Source organism: Parasteatoda tepidariorum, chromosome 6 (assembly GCF_982258835.1).
Source record: "Parasteatoda tepidariorum strain Cologne lab strain chromosome 6, Ptep-v5.0, whole genome shotgun sequence".
Classification (NCBI taxonomy): Eukaryota; Metazoa; Arthropoda; class Arachnida; order Araneae; family Theridiidae; genus Parasteatoda; species Parasteatoda tepidariorum.
The window spans coordinates 19,094,772-19,113,722 of record NC_141760.1 but is presented as its reverse complement, the minus strand read 5'-3'; the positions used below and the strand labels follow the sequence as shown (position 1 = coordinate 19,113,722).

The 18,951-nt window shown below is 30.5% G+C and overlaps 1 protein-coding gene and 1 long non-coding RNA gene across 3 annotated transcripts in view; one reads left to right on the top strand and one right to left on the bottom strand.

The window, feature by feature from the left end:
- LOC107440233 (uncharacterized) overlaps positions 1–18,951 on the top strand; it is a 513,892-nt gene that overhangs the window by 494,452 nt on the left and 489 nt on the right. For both annotated transcript variants that reach the window (XM_087165502.1, XM_087165503.1), the window contains one exon: positions 853–4,153. In XM_087165502.1, the coding sequence (XP_087021628.1) occupies positions 853–4,153 (3,301 nt within the window). The remainder of the gene's footprint in view (positions 1–852; positions 4,154–18,951) is intronic.
- Positions 7,733–13,679, bottom strand: LOC147807665 (uncharacterized). Its single transcript, XR_015434548.1, has 3 exons — positions 13,597–13,679; positions 11,733–11,824; positions 7,733–7,889 (listed from the first exon to the last, which is right to left on the bottom strand). It is a non-coding gene; the product is annotated as an uncharacterized LOC147807665 (long non-coding RNA).

Here is an 18,951-nt window from a genome sequence, read left to right as displayed (position 1 = left end):
GCTCAAGGCCTGGTTTCTTAGAACTAGCGCCTTATCTGGGCATCAGCGGAAAGTTGACGTAGAGCTGACGCCAAAAAAATACTTTTTTGTTAGCTCAGCGTGAGCAGTCGGCCCAACGCAGACATTATCTCTCATTGCGCATGCGGTAATAACGTAAACAAATATTTATTTTGAATTTGTATTGATTTTGTTATTGTCGACCAGTGTTTTAGAGAAAAAATAATGACTTTGTCCAAGGAAAAACCCATTATAGCTGAGCTAAATGAAGAGTGCTATGTTTAATGAAGAAGCTATGTTTAATGTCAAAATCAAAATCTTGGCTGATTTCAATGTGCTGTTGGATGTTGTCCGTCATTGCTTCTGTGGTTAACGTCACGTTGTTATCCAACTGCAGTTGAGTTGGACGGCAATTGTAGTTCAAGATGAGCGATCGATGACGTATACTATCAAACTCACAAATGGACCAATCAGAGGTTAGCGCTGATTTCCAGCTGACGGCGTCCTGTGCTAAGAAACCAGGCCTTAAGGGACATCAGAATCATGGAACTCTTATTTACTTTAAAAAAAATAAATTAAAAAAATAATAATAAATAATAGAAAATTATAGTACTATTCTAGCTAAGAAATAAATTACTTTTCAATTTAGCTGTCATTTTTTGATAATTTAAAACCAATTTTTCATCGAACGATTTAATAAATATTTCTGCTTTTAGTTTTAATTATAACAATACTAATCATTCAATAATTGCATATTTTTATGCAAAACGATTTCTTCCCACCCGCAAACTGATAATTCAATATTATATGATACAAATACATTTCAATAAAACTATTTTTCCTTTTCTATTTCAGTACGCAAACATAGGAATAGAAACTGATGAAAAAGGAGTTTGTGTCCGTCCTTATGTCCGCATGCATGCGGATGAAAACATTAAGTCGGGTAGCAGCGACCCAGATTATACGTCCAGCAGTGAACAGTCGTGTGACACAGTAATCTATGTGGGTCACCTTTCACATGGTGGTCAAGAATTCACGGACAATGAAGGCCCTCCGTCATCTTTACCAATAGTTCCTAAACTAAAACAAACTCAGAGCAAAGCACATTCTAACGAAAAGAGTTCGACCTTAGAGAGAAAAAGGCACAATTCCATTAGCAAATCAGGGCCATCTTCAGAAGAACAGCGTAAAACAGAAGACAAGTCATCCAATCTTCAAAATGAGGGCCATCATGCAAGCTCAGGAAAAACAAATAAATCTGATAAAAATCTATTAAGCTCTAAAAATTCATCTTCCCTACAGCGGCATCAACCAGCTAGTACACAGACTTTAGGAGCGGATAATAAGTCCGCTCAAAATAGCCCCGTGCATGTTCAGAAAAAAGCTAAACATCGGACATCTCAAGCAAAACAAGATCAAATGACAGATGCTGAATTGCTTGCATCAGCAGTAAAGAACCAATCCCCTTGTAAAAATTCGAAAAAACAAAGTGATGAAACTTGGATAGATGGCCCGCGTTTTACGAAACCTAAATTCGACTCTAAAACACTCCATCAATTGCAAAAGGAACAATGGGTTGATGGCCCACCAAATATGTATGGTTTTATGGACCACCATAAGCAAGACATGATACAAAGATGGATTGAGGAGCATTCTCGACAACTTCAGGGATCACCGAAAAAGAAGAAAGATGAAGTTTGGATAGATTATCCTAAGGACTCTGCCGATAAAAATAATTCCAGTAGTGAAACCACTAAGAGCCAGACAGATGGCTTATACGGAAAAATATCGAAAGAAGGTAAAAACGTTTGTAAAGAAAAACATTCAGATGAAGTCCGCAAGGATGAGAAAGATGATTGCGCTGACATCGCTTCGTGTGAAATGGAAGTCGTAGATGACGAGGCAGATAGTGCCAGCAACTCGGCTGATGTCGATGAAACTGATAACGAGGAAAACGCAGAAGCAAGTGGCTACGATTCAGATTTGCATATTTTAAACATTTCACAAAATGGTATACAAAATCAATCTTTGTGTACATCAGCATCTGCAAATACCTTTGATATATCTGATGATTATACAGACACCATCGAAGTATACGAAACTGATGAATCAGTGCCTATGGTAGATTCATGTCTTCAGGTTACTGAAGAAGACATATTAGCAGAGTATTGGATGCAACAAAGACGGAAATCATCTGAAAATCCTTTACCAGAAGTTGATCAAAGCAACCGCGAGCATCCACTTCGAATATTAAGTGAAGAGGGCTTAAACCTTCCATCCTCATTCACAGATTCTCGTTCTGTTAGCGTAGATTTGGACAACATTAGCGTTCCTGACACCGGTGAAAGCTTAAGAGATCGTAATCAACTAACCTGGCGTCTCTTGTATGGCAATATGTTCCAAAAAATCAAAGAGCAACACCAGCAACGTAGAACTGCAGATGACTTATCATCTGAAACAAATAGAACTATGAACGAGAAACTAGAAAGAATAGCTAGGTTGAGAGATCTAATTCAGCCACTAACGAGGCACCGAAGTCAAACAAAAATCGAATCAATATTTAAAACTTGTCCTATTGGTAAATTACCTTCCTCAGGTTCTCGATACACATTACCAGAAATTTTAAATGATAGTAGAAATTCTAGTATGGAAGATTTATCTGCTGCAGAGGTGATAAGTACCCAAAGTGAACCAGCTGATTTAGATATAGATAAATATGATTTCAAATTAAACATTAAACCAATGAATGGATTGAAATTAGAAGCTTACTTCAGAAAAATACAAAAAATGCCACCCTTCTTAGAACAATATTCCTCCTTGAAACCTACTCAAATCGTGCCTCCTTTGAGTTATGAACAAGAAAAACTGTATTTGTTAAACAAAATGGAAACGCAGAGATCTGAAAGTATGATATTAGGACATTCCAACTATAAAGAAATGGATTTTTCTAGTTTTAAAACTGCGCCAGAAATCTCAACTATGGAAAACAAGTGCATTGATATAAAATCTTCCACTAGTTCACTGAAAGATTCAAACTCAACCACGCACATTAATAAACATTTATCGACCACTAGTTTGCCTAAAGAATCATCTAGGCACAGCTCTTCCGAAAATATCATTCAAAATAAAAATCAAAAAATTTCAGAATCATCCACAGAGCTTGATAAAAAACACACTGATAGAAAAGATTCGAAAAAATCCATGGATTCTATCGATACTTCAAGGCGCAACGAAATAAAATCTTCCAAAACTTCAATTAATAAAAATGTAGATATTTCCCAATTAACTGTGGGCCAATCTCCCAGCAGTAACTCAAAAACCAGACATAGGGGAAAGGTAAAAAATTGCGAAGGTAATAATATATATTCGGAACCAGCATCTACTCAATCATCCTCTATTTCCTTATGGAGTAAAGATACTTCAATGTCCTCGAACTCGTCCAAAATGGCGCACAGATCTGGTGTCAATCCTAATTCTTCCTTAAGGACTTCAAATAAATGCCACGTTGGAAATGGTAACATTCCCAATGGTGGCAGCAAAACTTCAAAGACAATAAGCAATTCCAAATTACCTCCCAGGTCAAGTCCAACTGATAGTAGTACATCTGGTGTTACCACTACGTGTTGTTCAACTATGAAAGGTAAAGATAAAACAGTGTCATCCAAAAACAAGTCTCATGTTAAACAAAAGCAGCAAGCAACGGACAGTAGAAAATCTCAAAAAAATAAAAGCCTCTGCAGAAGTACCAGTTCTCCAAGCACATGTGTAGATAGCGGAGATACTGCTATCACTGACTTTACAGATAGTGACCATTACCATAATTCTCGACATGCGAGTGCGTCAGGTGCCCTAGCGTCTCCCTATCATAAAGTACCACAAGTTCATGTTAGTCATCATCATCATCACCACCACCATCATCAAAGGACGAGTAGTGGTCATGGTAGTGAAAGTAGTGTGAATAGCAGTGAGCCACGGGAGGCAAAAGAATTGCTTCTGAAAGGAACTAAAACGCAACAGTTTTCAGGGACCAGCAGTGGTTATGAAAGCATGCTCAGAGACAGTGAAGGTACTCCTCTTTCATCTAGCCAAGAATCAGGAAATGAGGATTCTTTCGACAAAGGCGAAAGAGGACGAAGGGGAAGAAGAAAATCTACAGGTAATTATTATGAGTTTTAATTCGAATCACTAAGGGTCGAGGTGCTTAAACAGACGAATTATTTGTGCCAGTAAGGGTGAGGAAAACTAGCTCCAGCATTTTACATGAAATTGCTGAAAAAAACTTACTATCATTATTTTGAACATAACTAATTTTTATTAAAACTTGGACGTTTAACTTCATTTTGAATGGTACATAATATATATATATATATATATATATATATATATATATATATATATATATATATATATATATATATATATATATATATATATATATATATATATATATATATATATATATATATATATATATATATATATATATATATATATATATAAATTGCCTTTGTCTACATTAGCCGTTGACATGGCATTAAATATGGACAAGTCATAATATTAATTATTTATTTAATTTAATACGACCTATAAAAATGGAACTAATTTTAATACAAAAATAGAGTTTTGAGGAAATAATTTTATTTTAGTTACATTAGAACGCAATAAATAGTAATTTATACTTAATAATTGAACTACTATATTCTAATTTTGTAAATAAAAAAAAATAAAAAAAATGTTTTAAGGACTAGTTACTTAAATTAAAAAAAAAAATTTTAATTTACTCAATACGAAAATAACATTATTTTATTAATTAAAACTAATGATTTTTATTTTATTAAGTCGCTTGATGAATCAATATTAAATAGCGACTGAGTGGCAAAAGCATTAATAGAATTACGGAAATACACATTTTACAACTACTATTGAAAATAGTAAAATTCTATAAGTAGTCAAGAGTTTTACCATTATTTTTTTTTCTGATCAACACTGTCAGCTAAAAAAAAAAAATTTAAAAAATATCAAAATGTGTTAAAGCAATAGTTTTTACCTAAATTTCCACTATTCAAAAACTATTCGAATATAATAAATAAAATAGAAAAAAAAATTTAGATAGACTAAATGCTTAACAAAATAAACCATTTTTAAGTACTTTACAATAATTAATCGTTGCATTGTCGATTTAATTAAATGCTTTACAAAATTAATCTAATTTTATAAATTAATTAAATATTTTGCTAAATTAATCAAATACTTTAGAAAGTTAATCTAAAATTAGTAAATAAATGACATAATGAATAAATTGTTGATAATTAACCCGTGCTATCACAAAAAAATCAGTAAATGGCAAGTTCACACAGTTGTATGTCATTTGTTCATTTAAGAAAACAGTAGACCTTTAAAATGTTTATTTATTTTTTAAATTTAATACCATAAAACTTCTTTTCGGTGCTCCAGCTATGCATTATAAACATATCTAATATACCAAGTTTCAAATGAAAATATTCAAAAATGAAGATAATTAAAATATACTTTCAATTAAATTTAATTTTAAAAAAAAAGTTGCTTGCACTACAAATCTTTAAAAATAATTTTAATTATTTTTTAATAAAACTGTTTACTTATAAGTTTTGGAACAAATGCTACTCGAAATGGTTCCTAATATATATGTTTGCATAGTTAAAAAAAATTATAAAATATTTAACTTTCATAAACTTTTCCTTTTGGTAATAGTTAGTTGTAGCTGTTAATATGGTTCTTCAAAGCTCTTTCGCTATTGAAAATACAAAAGCCATGGTTTAAGTGCCTTAGAATTGAAGCAAAGCTCTAATTTTAAACAATATATGCCATGCCGTGAAGAAATAATTGAGCTTTAGAGCAGACAAATAGTTTAAATATTTCAAAAGTTATTAAACTTTTCTAAAAATCACCAATTTGGTGACATTTTTCCCCTAGATTAAAAGTGTCAAAATCGATACCTTATTCTCATTTTTTGCAATTTTTAATGAGCGAACATTATGCAGCATAGTACCCAAGACAAATTTTATGATGGTTTTTCTTTGATGGACCAACATGAATATGATGGTAACCATCATGAATTTCCATCAAAAACCATCATATTTTATGATGGTACCAACAAGACTGACCATCACCTCATATTAGGAATTGGAACAAATTTATGTTGGACCAACATGAACAAAACCACCATGGTATGATGGTATTTTCCGATAGTCCAACAAATAAATCCATCAAGAACCAACATGGTTTGATGGTAGTTTTCGATAGCCCAGCAAAAAAATTAATCAGGAACCAACATATGTTGTTGGTCTCAACTTATATTCCATCAAAAACCATCTTAATTCCTGATGGTACCTACAAGACTGACCATCACCTCATATTAGGAATTGAAACAAATTTTTGTTGGGCCAACATAGACAAAACCAACATAGTTTGATGGTGTTTTTCAATGGTCCAACAAAAAATCCATTAAGAACCAACATAGTTTGATGGTATTTTTTGATGGTCCAACAAAAAAATTTATCAGGAACCAACATATTTTGATGGTATTTTTCAATGGTCCAACAAAAAAAAAAAATCCATCAAAAACCAACATGGCTTGATGGTATATTTTGATGGTCCAACAAAAAAATTTATCAGGAACCAACTTATTTTGATGGTATTTTTTTCAATGGTCCAACAAAAAAAAAATCCATCAAAAACCAACATGGTTTGATGGTATTTTTTGATGGTCCAACAAAAAAATTTATCAGGAACCAACATATTTTGATGGTATTTTTCAATGGTCCAACAAAAAAAAATCCATCAAAAGCCAACATGGTTTGATGGTACTTTTCAATAACCCAACAAAAAAAATCCATCAAAAACCAATGTGGTTTGATGGTATTTTTTGATGGTCCAACACAAAAAATAATCAGGAACCAACTTATTTTGTTGGTTACCAACTTACATTCCATCAAAAACCAGCTTAATTTCTGCTGCCACCATCAAGACTGACCATCACCCCATGTTAGAAAACCTACGTGTGTTGATGGTTTCCAACTTAATGTCACAAAAAAACCATTTTATTCTTTGGTACCATCACTTCATATTAGAATTTGGAACAACCTATGTTGAACAAATATGAGCTAATCCAACTTTGCTCCATAGTTTAACAAAACACAAATGAACGAATTTCAACAACAATCATACTAATTCTTGATTATACCGTTAAGACTAGCCTTTACCCATATTTCAGTTTGTTTGTTGGTACATAAAAAACCAATATATATTGCTGTTTTCATTATGGTGAACCACTAAGTACATCGTAAAAAAAAATTGGCTGGTTACAACTATAACTTTTCACAATCCATGTATTTTTTAATAAGCATGATTGGAACATCCTTACGTTAGTCCAATTTACATTTGAAAATAATATATTAAGTTTTATTATTGTATGGAATACTATGTCAATATCGGCTATGATTATGTAGAAGTTTCATTATAATATTGAAATTAAATTAAGCAAAGTTAAAGCTTGATACTCTAATCATTTGGCGGACCCTAACTTACAGAAAGCTTTTTTTCCTACATTTAAAACAAGATAGCATTCCATAATTTATTTTTAATTTAACATTAAGATTGAAGAGAAAAAAAATTTCCTATAGTTTATAAGTACAATTTACAAAAAATATATAATAGATTTCAAAAAATAGAATTTTGATAAATAAAGACAAACATGTAAATTGAAAACATTTATTTAAATACATTTAATACATTTATACTTTTAATAATTTTTTTTTACACATATAATCTACAAGAGTATTTGACATACATAAATGTTGAATTTCAATATACAATATTGATGAACTTCGTTCCCATAAATTCTCGAATTATAACTGCAAAATAAAAAAATCAAATTAAAACACATAAGATAAACAAATGACAGTAGCTGTTTGCTTATTTTTATGCTGAAAATAATAACAGGTCTGCCAGCTTATAAGCATTTTAAAAAATATTTTATAAAGTGGTGGACATTTAAAAATCAAAGCTTTAAAATTTTTTGTTAAATTTGCCAACAGCCTTAAAACAAAAGACCTAGCACAAAATCGCATTGCATATGAACGAATTTACGAGTACTGGCATGGAAAATTGGCTAAAATAAATAGAAAATAATATCCTAAAACATAAACTTATGTAGCACTAGAATAAATATTTGAAAAAAAGCGTAGAAAGTTGACAGTCCTGTAATAATAATGAAAACATATAAAATAAATATAGTTCTGGGAGAAAATATTGCATAATTTTTAACACTAGAAAAACTGAACATTGCTGTATACCTTAAAAAGACTGAGGGGGTTAGTGATTACACATCCAAAATCTTAATATAATTATTTAATAAAAATATATTATAGGCTTGATCATTGAAATTCTGTGGTATTTCATTCTAATTAGTTAATGAATATATTTGATTAAACTAAACACTGTATTTTTAACATGTTTCTATATTGCTAAGGCATGAATGATTAAATAAGCACTTAAATTGGAACAATTTATGGAAGGTCAGAAATACTCAGCACTTTCAGTAAGTTAGTGTTTGAATGAACAAGTACAGCATCTCTTTAATTTTTTTTCAATCCTAACTTATTGGAAATTCTCTCCTAAAACCAAAAGTAAAATTGTTTTCTTTTGCCAAATGTTTACTTATTTAGTTATTAAACATTTAAACTCAAAAAAGGCCTCTGTAAGTAATCAAAAACGATTCCTGATTCGTTATGAGGCCACATGTGCTGCCTCCATCTGCTAAGGCTATTTTAGTTTTGATATCACTTACATCATACCATTCTAACACCTTTTTACTGAACTAAAAAATCTTAAATATTCAGAACTAGAAACTTTTGTCAACTATTAACAATGTTTCAGTGGGTACCATTGAATTTTAACATTATAAAAATACATTATATCAAACCCACGTTTTCATTCAGCTACATTAGGGCAAAATTTATAATACAGTTAGTTATTGACCATGTGAAATAGTAGGATTTAATCACAAAAAATCAAATGAAAGCTAGAATGTATTGGGTTTCATAGCACAGCTATTGTAAATTAATGGCAGATGGACAAGTGTGGTATAGTAAAATTATGTTTACGGAAAGTACATGTTTTTTGCTTAAAAGAAACTTTACAAATGGTACAAGTAAAGTAATAAAATGTTTTTGGGGAGTTTCAATGAATTCTGAATGCATGAAGAATTAAATTATAAAAATAAAAGACTGTAATTATAGAGAAACCAAAAAAATATGAAAGGGGTTAATTTGGCTTCTTTTGTCTTTCTAGTGTTAAATTTATAAGGGAAAATTGTTTTAAGGAAAAGAAGTAATCAGTAAACAAAACAATTAGAAGCTTAACAGCAGTAAAAATATGATTTCTCTCTTATTCAAAAATAAATAAATAAAATTACTGTAAAATAAATTATACATTAACTATTCTTCAATAAATATTAGCAATTAGGAAAAATTATTTTTGATGGATAAAAATAAAATATTTCATTGATTAATAAGAGAAAAAAAAGACATCTAATTTTGGCTCAACCAAATATTTGCTTTGTTATATAATATTTAAGCTTTTACAACTGTGTAAACTTTTAAATATTTTATACTTGTAAGCAATTGAAAACTATAATAAAAATAAGCTAAATAATGAAGAATTTAAATGTAGTACCTTATTACAGTTTATTGGAATGTGTTTTAAAGAATAAAAAATTAATAATATAAAAATTTGAAGTCAATTTTCCTATTTTAAATAAGATAGAAATTTAACAGACGAAATATAATCTTTAACCCATTTCTTAAAAGTTGTTGAATATATGAAAATAGGTATAATTATTGCTATTGCTTGGAAGAAAGTTAAAGATTAAACATTAATAAATTACAATTCTACATCTGTTTAATAAAACTGTTGCCCTGCATTAAAATGCAATATACAGTGAAACCTCCAGGAAAGATCACCTCTACGTTGAGATCTCTATTTACAACCACTTTAGGGAGGCAAGGTATTTTTTCCATGGACTTTAGCAGAGACCATAAAAACCTCTCCCAGCAATTGGGCGAAATCTCTGCACAAGATGAGGAAAAGGTCAAATAAGGAAACACAATAAAATATCAAAACAAATAAGTAGTTTAAAATGTATTCTAAATATTTGCTTGGTTTTTATTTAAAGAATTATTTCTGATGTTCTCTCAGATATCTGCAACCTCATGTTGTAGTCAAATTGCACTAAATACTATAATTTAGTAATCAGAGTTGAATGATTTATTTTTGATTAATCAGTAATTTTTGTTGGATTACTTTTAGCTATTTTAAGTATATAAAAAAAGTTAATTAGAAAAAACTCAGCATCTCAAACAAACAAATCCCTTCTCATCTTTTACAGCTGATTTTTATGAAGAAAAAAAATTAAATGCTAACTTAAAAACATAATTTCTTATTTATTTAAAATAACTATACCATACATAGTTGGTACATTTTGTTTCACACATAATTATATTAGAAGGGATAATTTCTATTAACATAAAATTTTATTCACCCATCCAGTTTTCACGACATCAACACAAGGAACATTTCAATACCAAGAGAATGACAGTCTATAATTAAAATTGTTTGTGAAAAATCATGTAACTTTGAGTCGATGAAGGTAACACCTCTAAGAACAACCAACCTCCATTCCCAAGTCCATTTTACTGAGAATCAGAGAGTGGTCTCTCCTGAGAGGTTTTCATTGTATAATTATGTCCATTATGTGAGATGCAATTCTTACTAATTTCGTTAATTTTTGCAAACAAACTATGAAGTCTTAGAAATAAGATATACAAATTCTTAAGTCCAGAACAGTAAGCCGGAAAAATGACTTCAATGCTCCAAAAATTATTAGTAATAAAATAATAAGGTTGTCCTAAACGAAGACTTTAACAAAAAAGCAAACGATCAGTTAACTAAATATAAAATATTCAACTAATTATCTGGTGACAAAATTGTCACTTCATTCGACTTTTTCAAGAAAATTTTAAAAGACAAAATAAGTTTAAAAAAACTAAAAGCAATGGTAGTGACAACAGTAAGAAAAAATAGGACACATTAAAAATATTTATTTCCAAAAGAAATGTCAAGCGTTTGACTCAGCTTATAATTTCTTTAACAGAATTTTCTTTTTGTTTCTAATGCTACAAAAAACGCACAACATTTTTTAAAAATCTTATTTTAAAAATCATTTCGAATACTGAGAAACAAAAACATTATAAATTATTAGAAATGAAATGAGGCTTTAGTAATGCTACAGCTCTGGCCCATACCACTATGTGACTGTGATTTGCAATTTTTTGAAAATTTTCCAAATAACAACTCTTAATGCTATGCAAAAAATCAAATTAATACTTATGTCAGATATCGAAATTTTGATTCACAAGTACGATGGCGACAAGTAAATTGGAAACCTTATTTTTAAACCTTAATTACTTCAGGTTTTTTTAAATTTTTGTAAACAAAGTGCTTTCCAGGATCTTGTATATTTTAGAAAGTTTCGAGTTTGATATTTTTAGATATACAGAAATCACTCCAGATTATGAAATAAAAGTTAGACATTATAAAAAGAAATTTACACATTTAATTGAAAAAAAATTAAAAAAAACTTCTTAATTCTAAATTTTAAAATGAAAATGATTATTTTTTGCACTAACAAAACTTACCCATCCTCTCAAACAGATGAATGGAAACTAAATCCTAATGATCAACAGATTCTACGTTCAAATGTTCCTTTTAACTCATCCAAAGTAATGAACTGAAAAGAAAGTCAATTAATAGAAAAAAATAAATTGCATTTTGTTGCCCTAAATAGGAAATACCTTGTTTAGAATGGAATGAACATTTTAAAAGAAATATTTATGTTTACAACAATTTTCAGCAAATTATGCTTGTATAAGGATAATAAAATGGTAATAAACAATCTTAAAATTGTAGTAAATTTTCAGTCACTTTTCAGAATATAAACAAAAATGTGAATATGGGTATCGCTATCAGAACATTTGTCGTTCATACAATTGATAAAATAGCAGGAGTGAATTTAAAGTAGTTTTATAGTAGTTTAATTAAAGTAGTTTAATTGTTAGATACTTTATCCTTAACTGCTTTACATAATATAGATGTGTGCATTGTGGATAACAAAAAAGCTCACATCAAACTATCAAGAAAGATTGGGAAAACAGAAGATCATAACAATAAAATGAGAGAGAAAAACAAAATTGCTTATTAATGTTTAGAGCATCACTAGTGTTGTAGGATACCAGTCTTAAAATTTAGTCTCAAAAGTTACTTGCTCAGTGACTTAATTCTAAGATTCGGGACACAAAGCCTTATTGCAACACTTTGGGCTACCTAAACCCCTTTCGAATCTCAATCTCAGAAGAGATTATCTCGTGAGATTCAGTCAGACGCATAAACATATGTCTTTCCATGCGACGGAGGTTCAGGATTTTTGAACTGCCATATGCACCGAGTGTTTGCGTACGACAATTGTATTCGCTTCTGAATGACGATCTTACACCAGAGACTAAATTCAAAAGACTTTCAACAGCATTAATCACAATTATTTTATCCATCATTTTCTATGTTATAAATATCTTTTAGATAACATCAATAAAAAATTTATTTATTTATTTTAATTCCCACTGTTTATGTTAAAGACCAAGGGACTGTCTAGATTTTTCTGAAAGATACCTGTTTCGTGAAAATTTAGACATAATTTGTGAAAATAAAAAATTATATTAAAAAATCAACATAAAAATATGGATTTATCATTTCGTATGAGACACAAAAATAAAATTTTAAGAAAAAGTATTGTGTGAAACTACCGTTTTTCTTTAAGTTGAATTGTTGAAGGTACCGCTAAACGGTAATAAATTTGGCTTGGACAGACCTCTGAAGACACATAATTTTATCAATGTTTAATTATTAATTTTTTTAAACAGAGAATTAATTGTTATCAAAATTGAATCTGAATAAATTAGGGAATAGATAGCGGTTAGATAGAATCTGAATAGATATCGGTTTATTTTTTATAAAAAGGGGTTGATTTATTGGTATCAAAGTTCAGGCAGAGCCTTCAAAAAACGATTAGGGAGAATACTGATGGTAGATGAAATAATAATAGAATTCATGATTTGTCCCCAGCCAATTTATAGCTCGAGTTCACTTTTCGAGTTCACATTGCACTTTTACACAAGAAGGTAAAGAATAAAAATAAATGGAGATTTCCGTACCATGATCTGTGGAAGTATAATCGCCAAGTCTTGAAATTTCCGGGCAGTGTCCCGAGAGAAACAAAAAAAAACATTACTGAAAGGGACCAACTCGAAAGGTATAACTCATAGCCATCCCCGGGCAAACATCTACGTGTTATTTTTAAAAACATTAACAAGTTTAAAATCTACTTGGTACCTTGGCAATTGCAGTTGGCACGACAGATCACTATACGGAAATATCCCCTATAAATTATCTAGAAGAAAAGGTACTGAAAATATAATTAAAAGAATAAATAATTTTATAAAAACTTACGTGATTGCACCGGCACGAGGGTGAACAGTCAACAAACAATAAGAAGTTGAGCTGATATTTTGCTGCTCGCCCCAAAAGTAAAATTTGAAAAGAACACTTAAGTACCATTCACACTGCAAAACTTTTTGTGAGAAATTAAAGTATACTCTGGAATTTTAACAAAGCAATATAAAGTTTTTTTTTAAATTCATTTTATATTAAAATATCTTTCGGGGTTCGATCCTTGACTCAGCCAAGACCCTCCGAGAGTACATGCCATGTACAATCTCGTAAAATCGGAGGAATCGAAAGTCTTGTATTCGGTCTCTTAGCTATACCATGGGTACAGGGATATAGAGAAAATTTATAATCTGAAAATAGAATCTGAAAATCCTATCATTAGATCGAAAGTTATTCAGAGTTATGATTTTGTGTGTTGACATCACCAACAAATACTTAAATAATAAATTTAATAAGTATTTTTTAAGTTTTTACCTACTCCTTTGCAACTTTAAAATTCAATATATTAATCATTGCAATTACTATATATTATTCCAATTGTATAATAGTTCGAGATAGCCTAGTTGGCAAGGTGCTGGACTCACGTGCGTGAGAACGGGAATAAGAATCCAACCGCCGAAGACTCCCCGTGTAATAAATGGTGACAGTTGAAAGTTAAATCTGTTGGGTCACAAAGTTCTCCATGTTCTCATAACAGATTTAATCTCTGGGGGGGGGGGGGTACTGGAATGGAGATTGATCGCTCTCTGGTTCAGGTCAAAATTAGGATCCGTGAATGAATGATTGGATTTATGAATGGGTTCCGCCATATAAATGGGTGTGATGTATGGGTGTGGCAGAAGTTGAATTCTAGGCCCTAGATTGTGTGACTGGAAAACAAGTACAATCACACAACCCTTACTTTAATGACCTACGACAACCAAAGCAATATATATAATAATTTTTATTTATTATAGTAAATTTCCACGCCGTTGTAAAATGTTACTAGAATATGCACGATTTAAGAAAAAGTACAAATTAAGGCTTTTGTTCCTCTCATTTAATCTATCACTCGTTTACTTAAATCCACGAATCGTTCTAATTTCTGTGAATACGCATAATTTTTTGTAAATTGAAGATCTACCTCAATGTTATTATATTTAATAACTATTTATTTTTAACCTTAAATAGAACTTTTATACAAATTGCAGAATTTCTAAAAAAAATTATCTTATTTAAATCCTCTAAATTTAATTATTCCTGATATGTTGCTTTACTGTTTTGTATTTTTTAAAAACGCCATAATGTTATTAATTGCAATAACCACATGTTAAATAATTTAAATCACAAGTCTTAACCTTTCAGTAACCAGACAATGCTGAAGTAGTGCACGTGCACATAAAAATTTAATCTATCACTAGTGTACCTATATGAATGAATCTTTCTTAACTTAATCCTGACATGTAGCTTTATTATTTTCTGCATTTAAACCTCACCTTTACGATATTATACGATATATTATTACGATATAATTGCAGTTACTATCAATTTTTAACCTTTAGCAACATATTACTACATTTTTAGCATTTAAAAGTACAACTTTCAACCCCATTGTTAAGTATCATAAGAATATGTTCGACTATACCGCACGTGTGAATAAAACTTAAATCTTTTTTAACTTAATTAATCCTGATATATAGCCTCCTTGATTTGTGCTTCTAAAATTCACCATAATGTTTTGAATTGCAATTACCATTTATTTTAAACCATGCTCATAATTTAATCTCGCAGTCGTATACCCATCTGAATAAATCTTTTTTGATCATATTATTACTAATATGTATCCTTATTGTTTTTCTGAATTTAAATTTACCTTATAGATATTAATTGCAGTTAATATAAATTTTAAACCCTTAACAATATATTACTATGATTTTTGCTATTAAAATTACAACTTTCAACCCTATCGTGAAGTTTCATAAAAATACGTTCGACTATACCGCACGTGTGAATAAAAACTTTATCTTCTTTGAATCTCTGTTAATTTAATTAATCCTGATATGTAGCCTTCTTGTTTGGTGTTTCTAATATTCTCCATAATGTTATGAATTGAAATAACCATTTATTTTAAACCCTTCGTTATAATTTCACCACATGTTTCATAATTTAAACCACAACCTTTAAGCATTCAATGAAATGCCGCGAGACGATGCTCAAATACTACACGTGCTCATAATTTCTCAGTCGTGTACCCATATGAATGAATCTTTTTTAATCCAATCAATATTGATATGATACCTTATTATTTTCTGAAATTAAAATTCAAATTAATGTTATCAATTGCAGTTACTATTAATTTTTAACCTTTAACAACATATTACTACATTTTTTGCAATTAAAACCACAAATTCCTACCATATTGCAAAATATCACAAGACTATATTCGACTATCACTCACGCGAATAAAAATTTTATCTTATTTAAATTTTTCTTAATTAAGTTAAACCCGACGTGTGCCTCATTGTTTTGTGTTTCTAAACAGCAATAACCATTTATTTTTTAACTTTCATAATAATACTTTCACCACATATTTAGTCATTTAAATAACAACTTTAAACCTTTCAGTAAAATGTCACACACAAAGCTCAAGCAGTTCACGTGCACATAAAAATTTTATGAATGAATATTTCTTAACTTTATTAGTCCTGATATAAGGCCTAATTGTTCTATATTTCTCAAATTCACCTTAATGAAAATATTTACAATACACTTTTTTTTCTCCCTTCTTTGTAATTTCACTTTATGTTTATTAATTAAAAGCTCGAGCGTAGTGTACATATGCATAAAAATTTTATCTTCTTTAATCGAGCATTTGGGTACTTAAATAAATGAACCTTTCTTAATTTTTTTAAAATCGTAATAAACAGTTTTATTGCTATTATTTGCAATAACTATTTTTTACCAACCATTTCCATCATATTTCGATGGCTGTTGTTGGTTCATCATTAGTAAACATACCATGCTGGTTTACCATCATAAGGGAAATACAACATATTCCATCATAATATGATGGTTATTGTAGGGCCAACATTAATATACATAACTTGTTGGTTGACCATCATAAATATAAACCAACAATTTCCATCATATTTTGATGGCTCTTGTTGGTCCATCAATAATAAACGTAACATGTTGGTTGACCATCATAAAGGGAATACAACATATTCCATCATACTATGATGGTTGTTGTGGGGCCAACATTAACATACATAACATGTTGGTTGACCATCATAAAGGGAATACAACATATTCCATCATAGTATGATGGTTATTGTTGGGCCAACATTAACATACATAACATGTTGGTTGACCATCATAAATATAAACCAACAATTTCCATCATATTTTGATGGCTTTTGTTGGTCCATCAATAATAAACGTTACATGTTGGTTGACCATCATAAAGGGAATACAACACATTCCATTATAATATGATGGTTATTGTTGGGCCAACATTAACATACATAACATGTTGGTTGACCATCATAAATATAAACCAACAATTTCCATCATATTTTGATGGTGCTGTTGGTTCATCAATAGTAAACATACCATGTTGGTTGACCATCATAAAGGGAATACAACATATTCCATCATAATATGATGGTTATTGTTGGGCCAACATTAATATACATAACTTCTTGGTAGACCATCATAAATGTAAACCAACAATTTCCATCATATTTTGATGACTGTTGTTGGTCCATCAATAGTAAACATACCATGTTGGTTGACCATCATAAAGGGAATACAACATAATCCATCATAATATGATGGTTACTGTTGGTCCATGAAAAATCCAACATTACTTGATGGTTTACCATCATAGAAATACAGCAACATTTTCCATCTTGCTATGTTGGAATTTGTTGGTCCATCAAAAACCAACAAACCATGATGGAAATTGTTGTATGATGGTGGCCATCAACACATGTTGGACCATCAAGAATCTTGTTGAAACCAACATAAACCATCAAAATCCTTTGATGGTACCATCATAAATTTTGTCTTGGGTAAGTTTTAAGTATTAAAATATCAGAAAACAAACGTTTTTCATTTTTCCAAAACTGCGCCATTTTCAGAGTGGAGGACGCCGATTAAAGATGGGACAAACTTGACCTAACTGTCATGAGTAACTTTTGCAAACTGACGGAGTTGTGAAAATAGCATATTATAAGCAAAAAAGCATCATTTCATGGGACGACAGAGCCTACGAAATACAGCTTTAAAAAATGTGCGGTTGCTTAGTTTATACTCAGACATAATTCCTACGTTCCGCAAATTGTAAAATATAGATATCCTGCTTCAAAATATTCTTCTTACCTTAAATATTTCGTAAATTCAATGGTAGCGATCAAAAAAATTTCTATGTAGAAAAAATTATAATTGCTTTCATTTACTTTCCTTTTTTTTCTTAATCCTACTTGAATTGAAGTGTTTAAAACAATATAATAACAAGCCCAATTCTCCAATTGCACGAGTGTTATTTGTTGACTAACACCACAAGTTTAACACAGGGAAATAAGATATTTCGGTATATTGTGTTCTTATTTATTCTGAAGACTGATAAAAGTGTCTATCTGGAAACAATATTAAAGTAAATATGTTTTGATATCGACATAAAAATGTAACCTTTGGAAAAAATGTGGCTTATCACTATAATGCCCCAATGCCTTCAATTAATTGAACATTTTTTGGATTTTTGTAGTTCATTTACGTTGCACTAAAGCTGCACAATGGGCTATTGGCGACAGTCTAGGAAACATCCCTGAGGATGATCCGAAGATATGCCATCACAATTTTGATCCTCTGCAGAGGGGATGGCACTCCCGCTCAACACCTCCTAGATAAGAGCAGGCCTCAGCACGGGTTACCATAAATATTCTTTAGTAGTCCAAACGTAATGACATATTTCGTATTTCCAACCACTGCGCAGCTTAGTACCCCTAACGAAATGACATATTTCTTATTTTTCATCTACTGCGCAGTTAACTTCGTTAGATCGGACTACTAAATTGATCCGTGCTGAGGCCTTCCTTCCTCCAGGAGGTGTTGCCCTACTTCGGTAGCTCGACGACCTGCATGCGAAGTCGAGCACTTTACGTTAGAACAGTTTAACGAGGATCAATACCGCACGCACACCCTCAGTCCCTACGCAGACTAATCCAAGTGGTCGCCCACACGTCCACTGACTACAGCCAGTGATGCTTGACTTCTGTATCTGCTTAGTTTTTTCTGTTTTAAAACGAGAAATGGAACTTTAGATGGCGTATTTGATAGACACGTGAAAAACTAATTTTGATCAAATTTATGTCA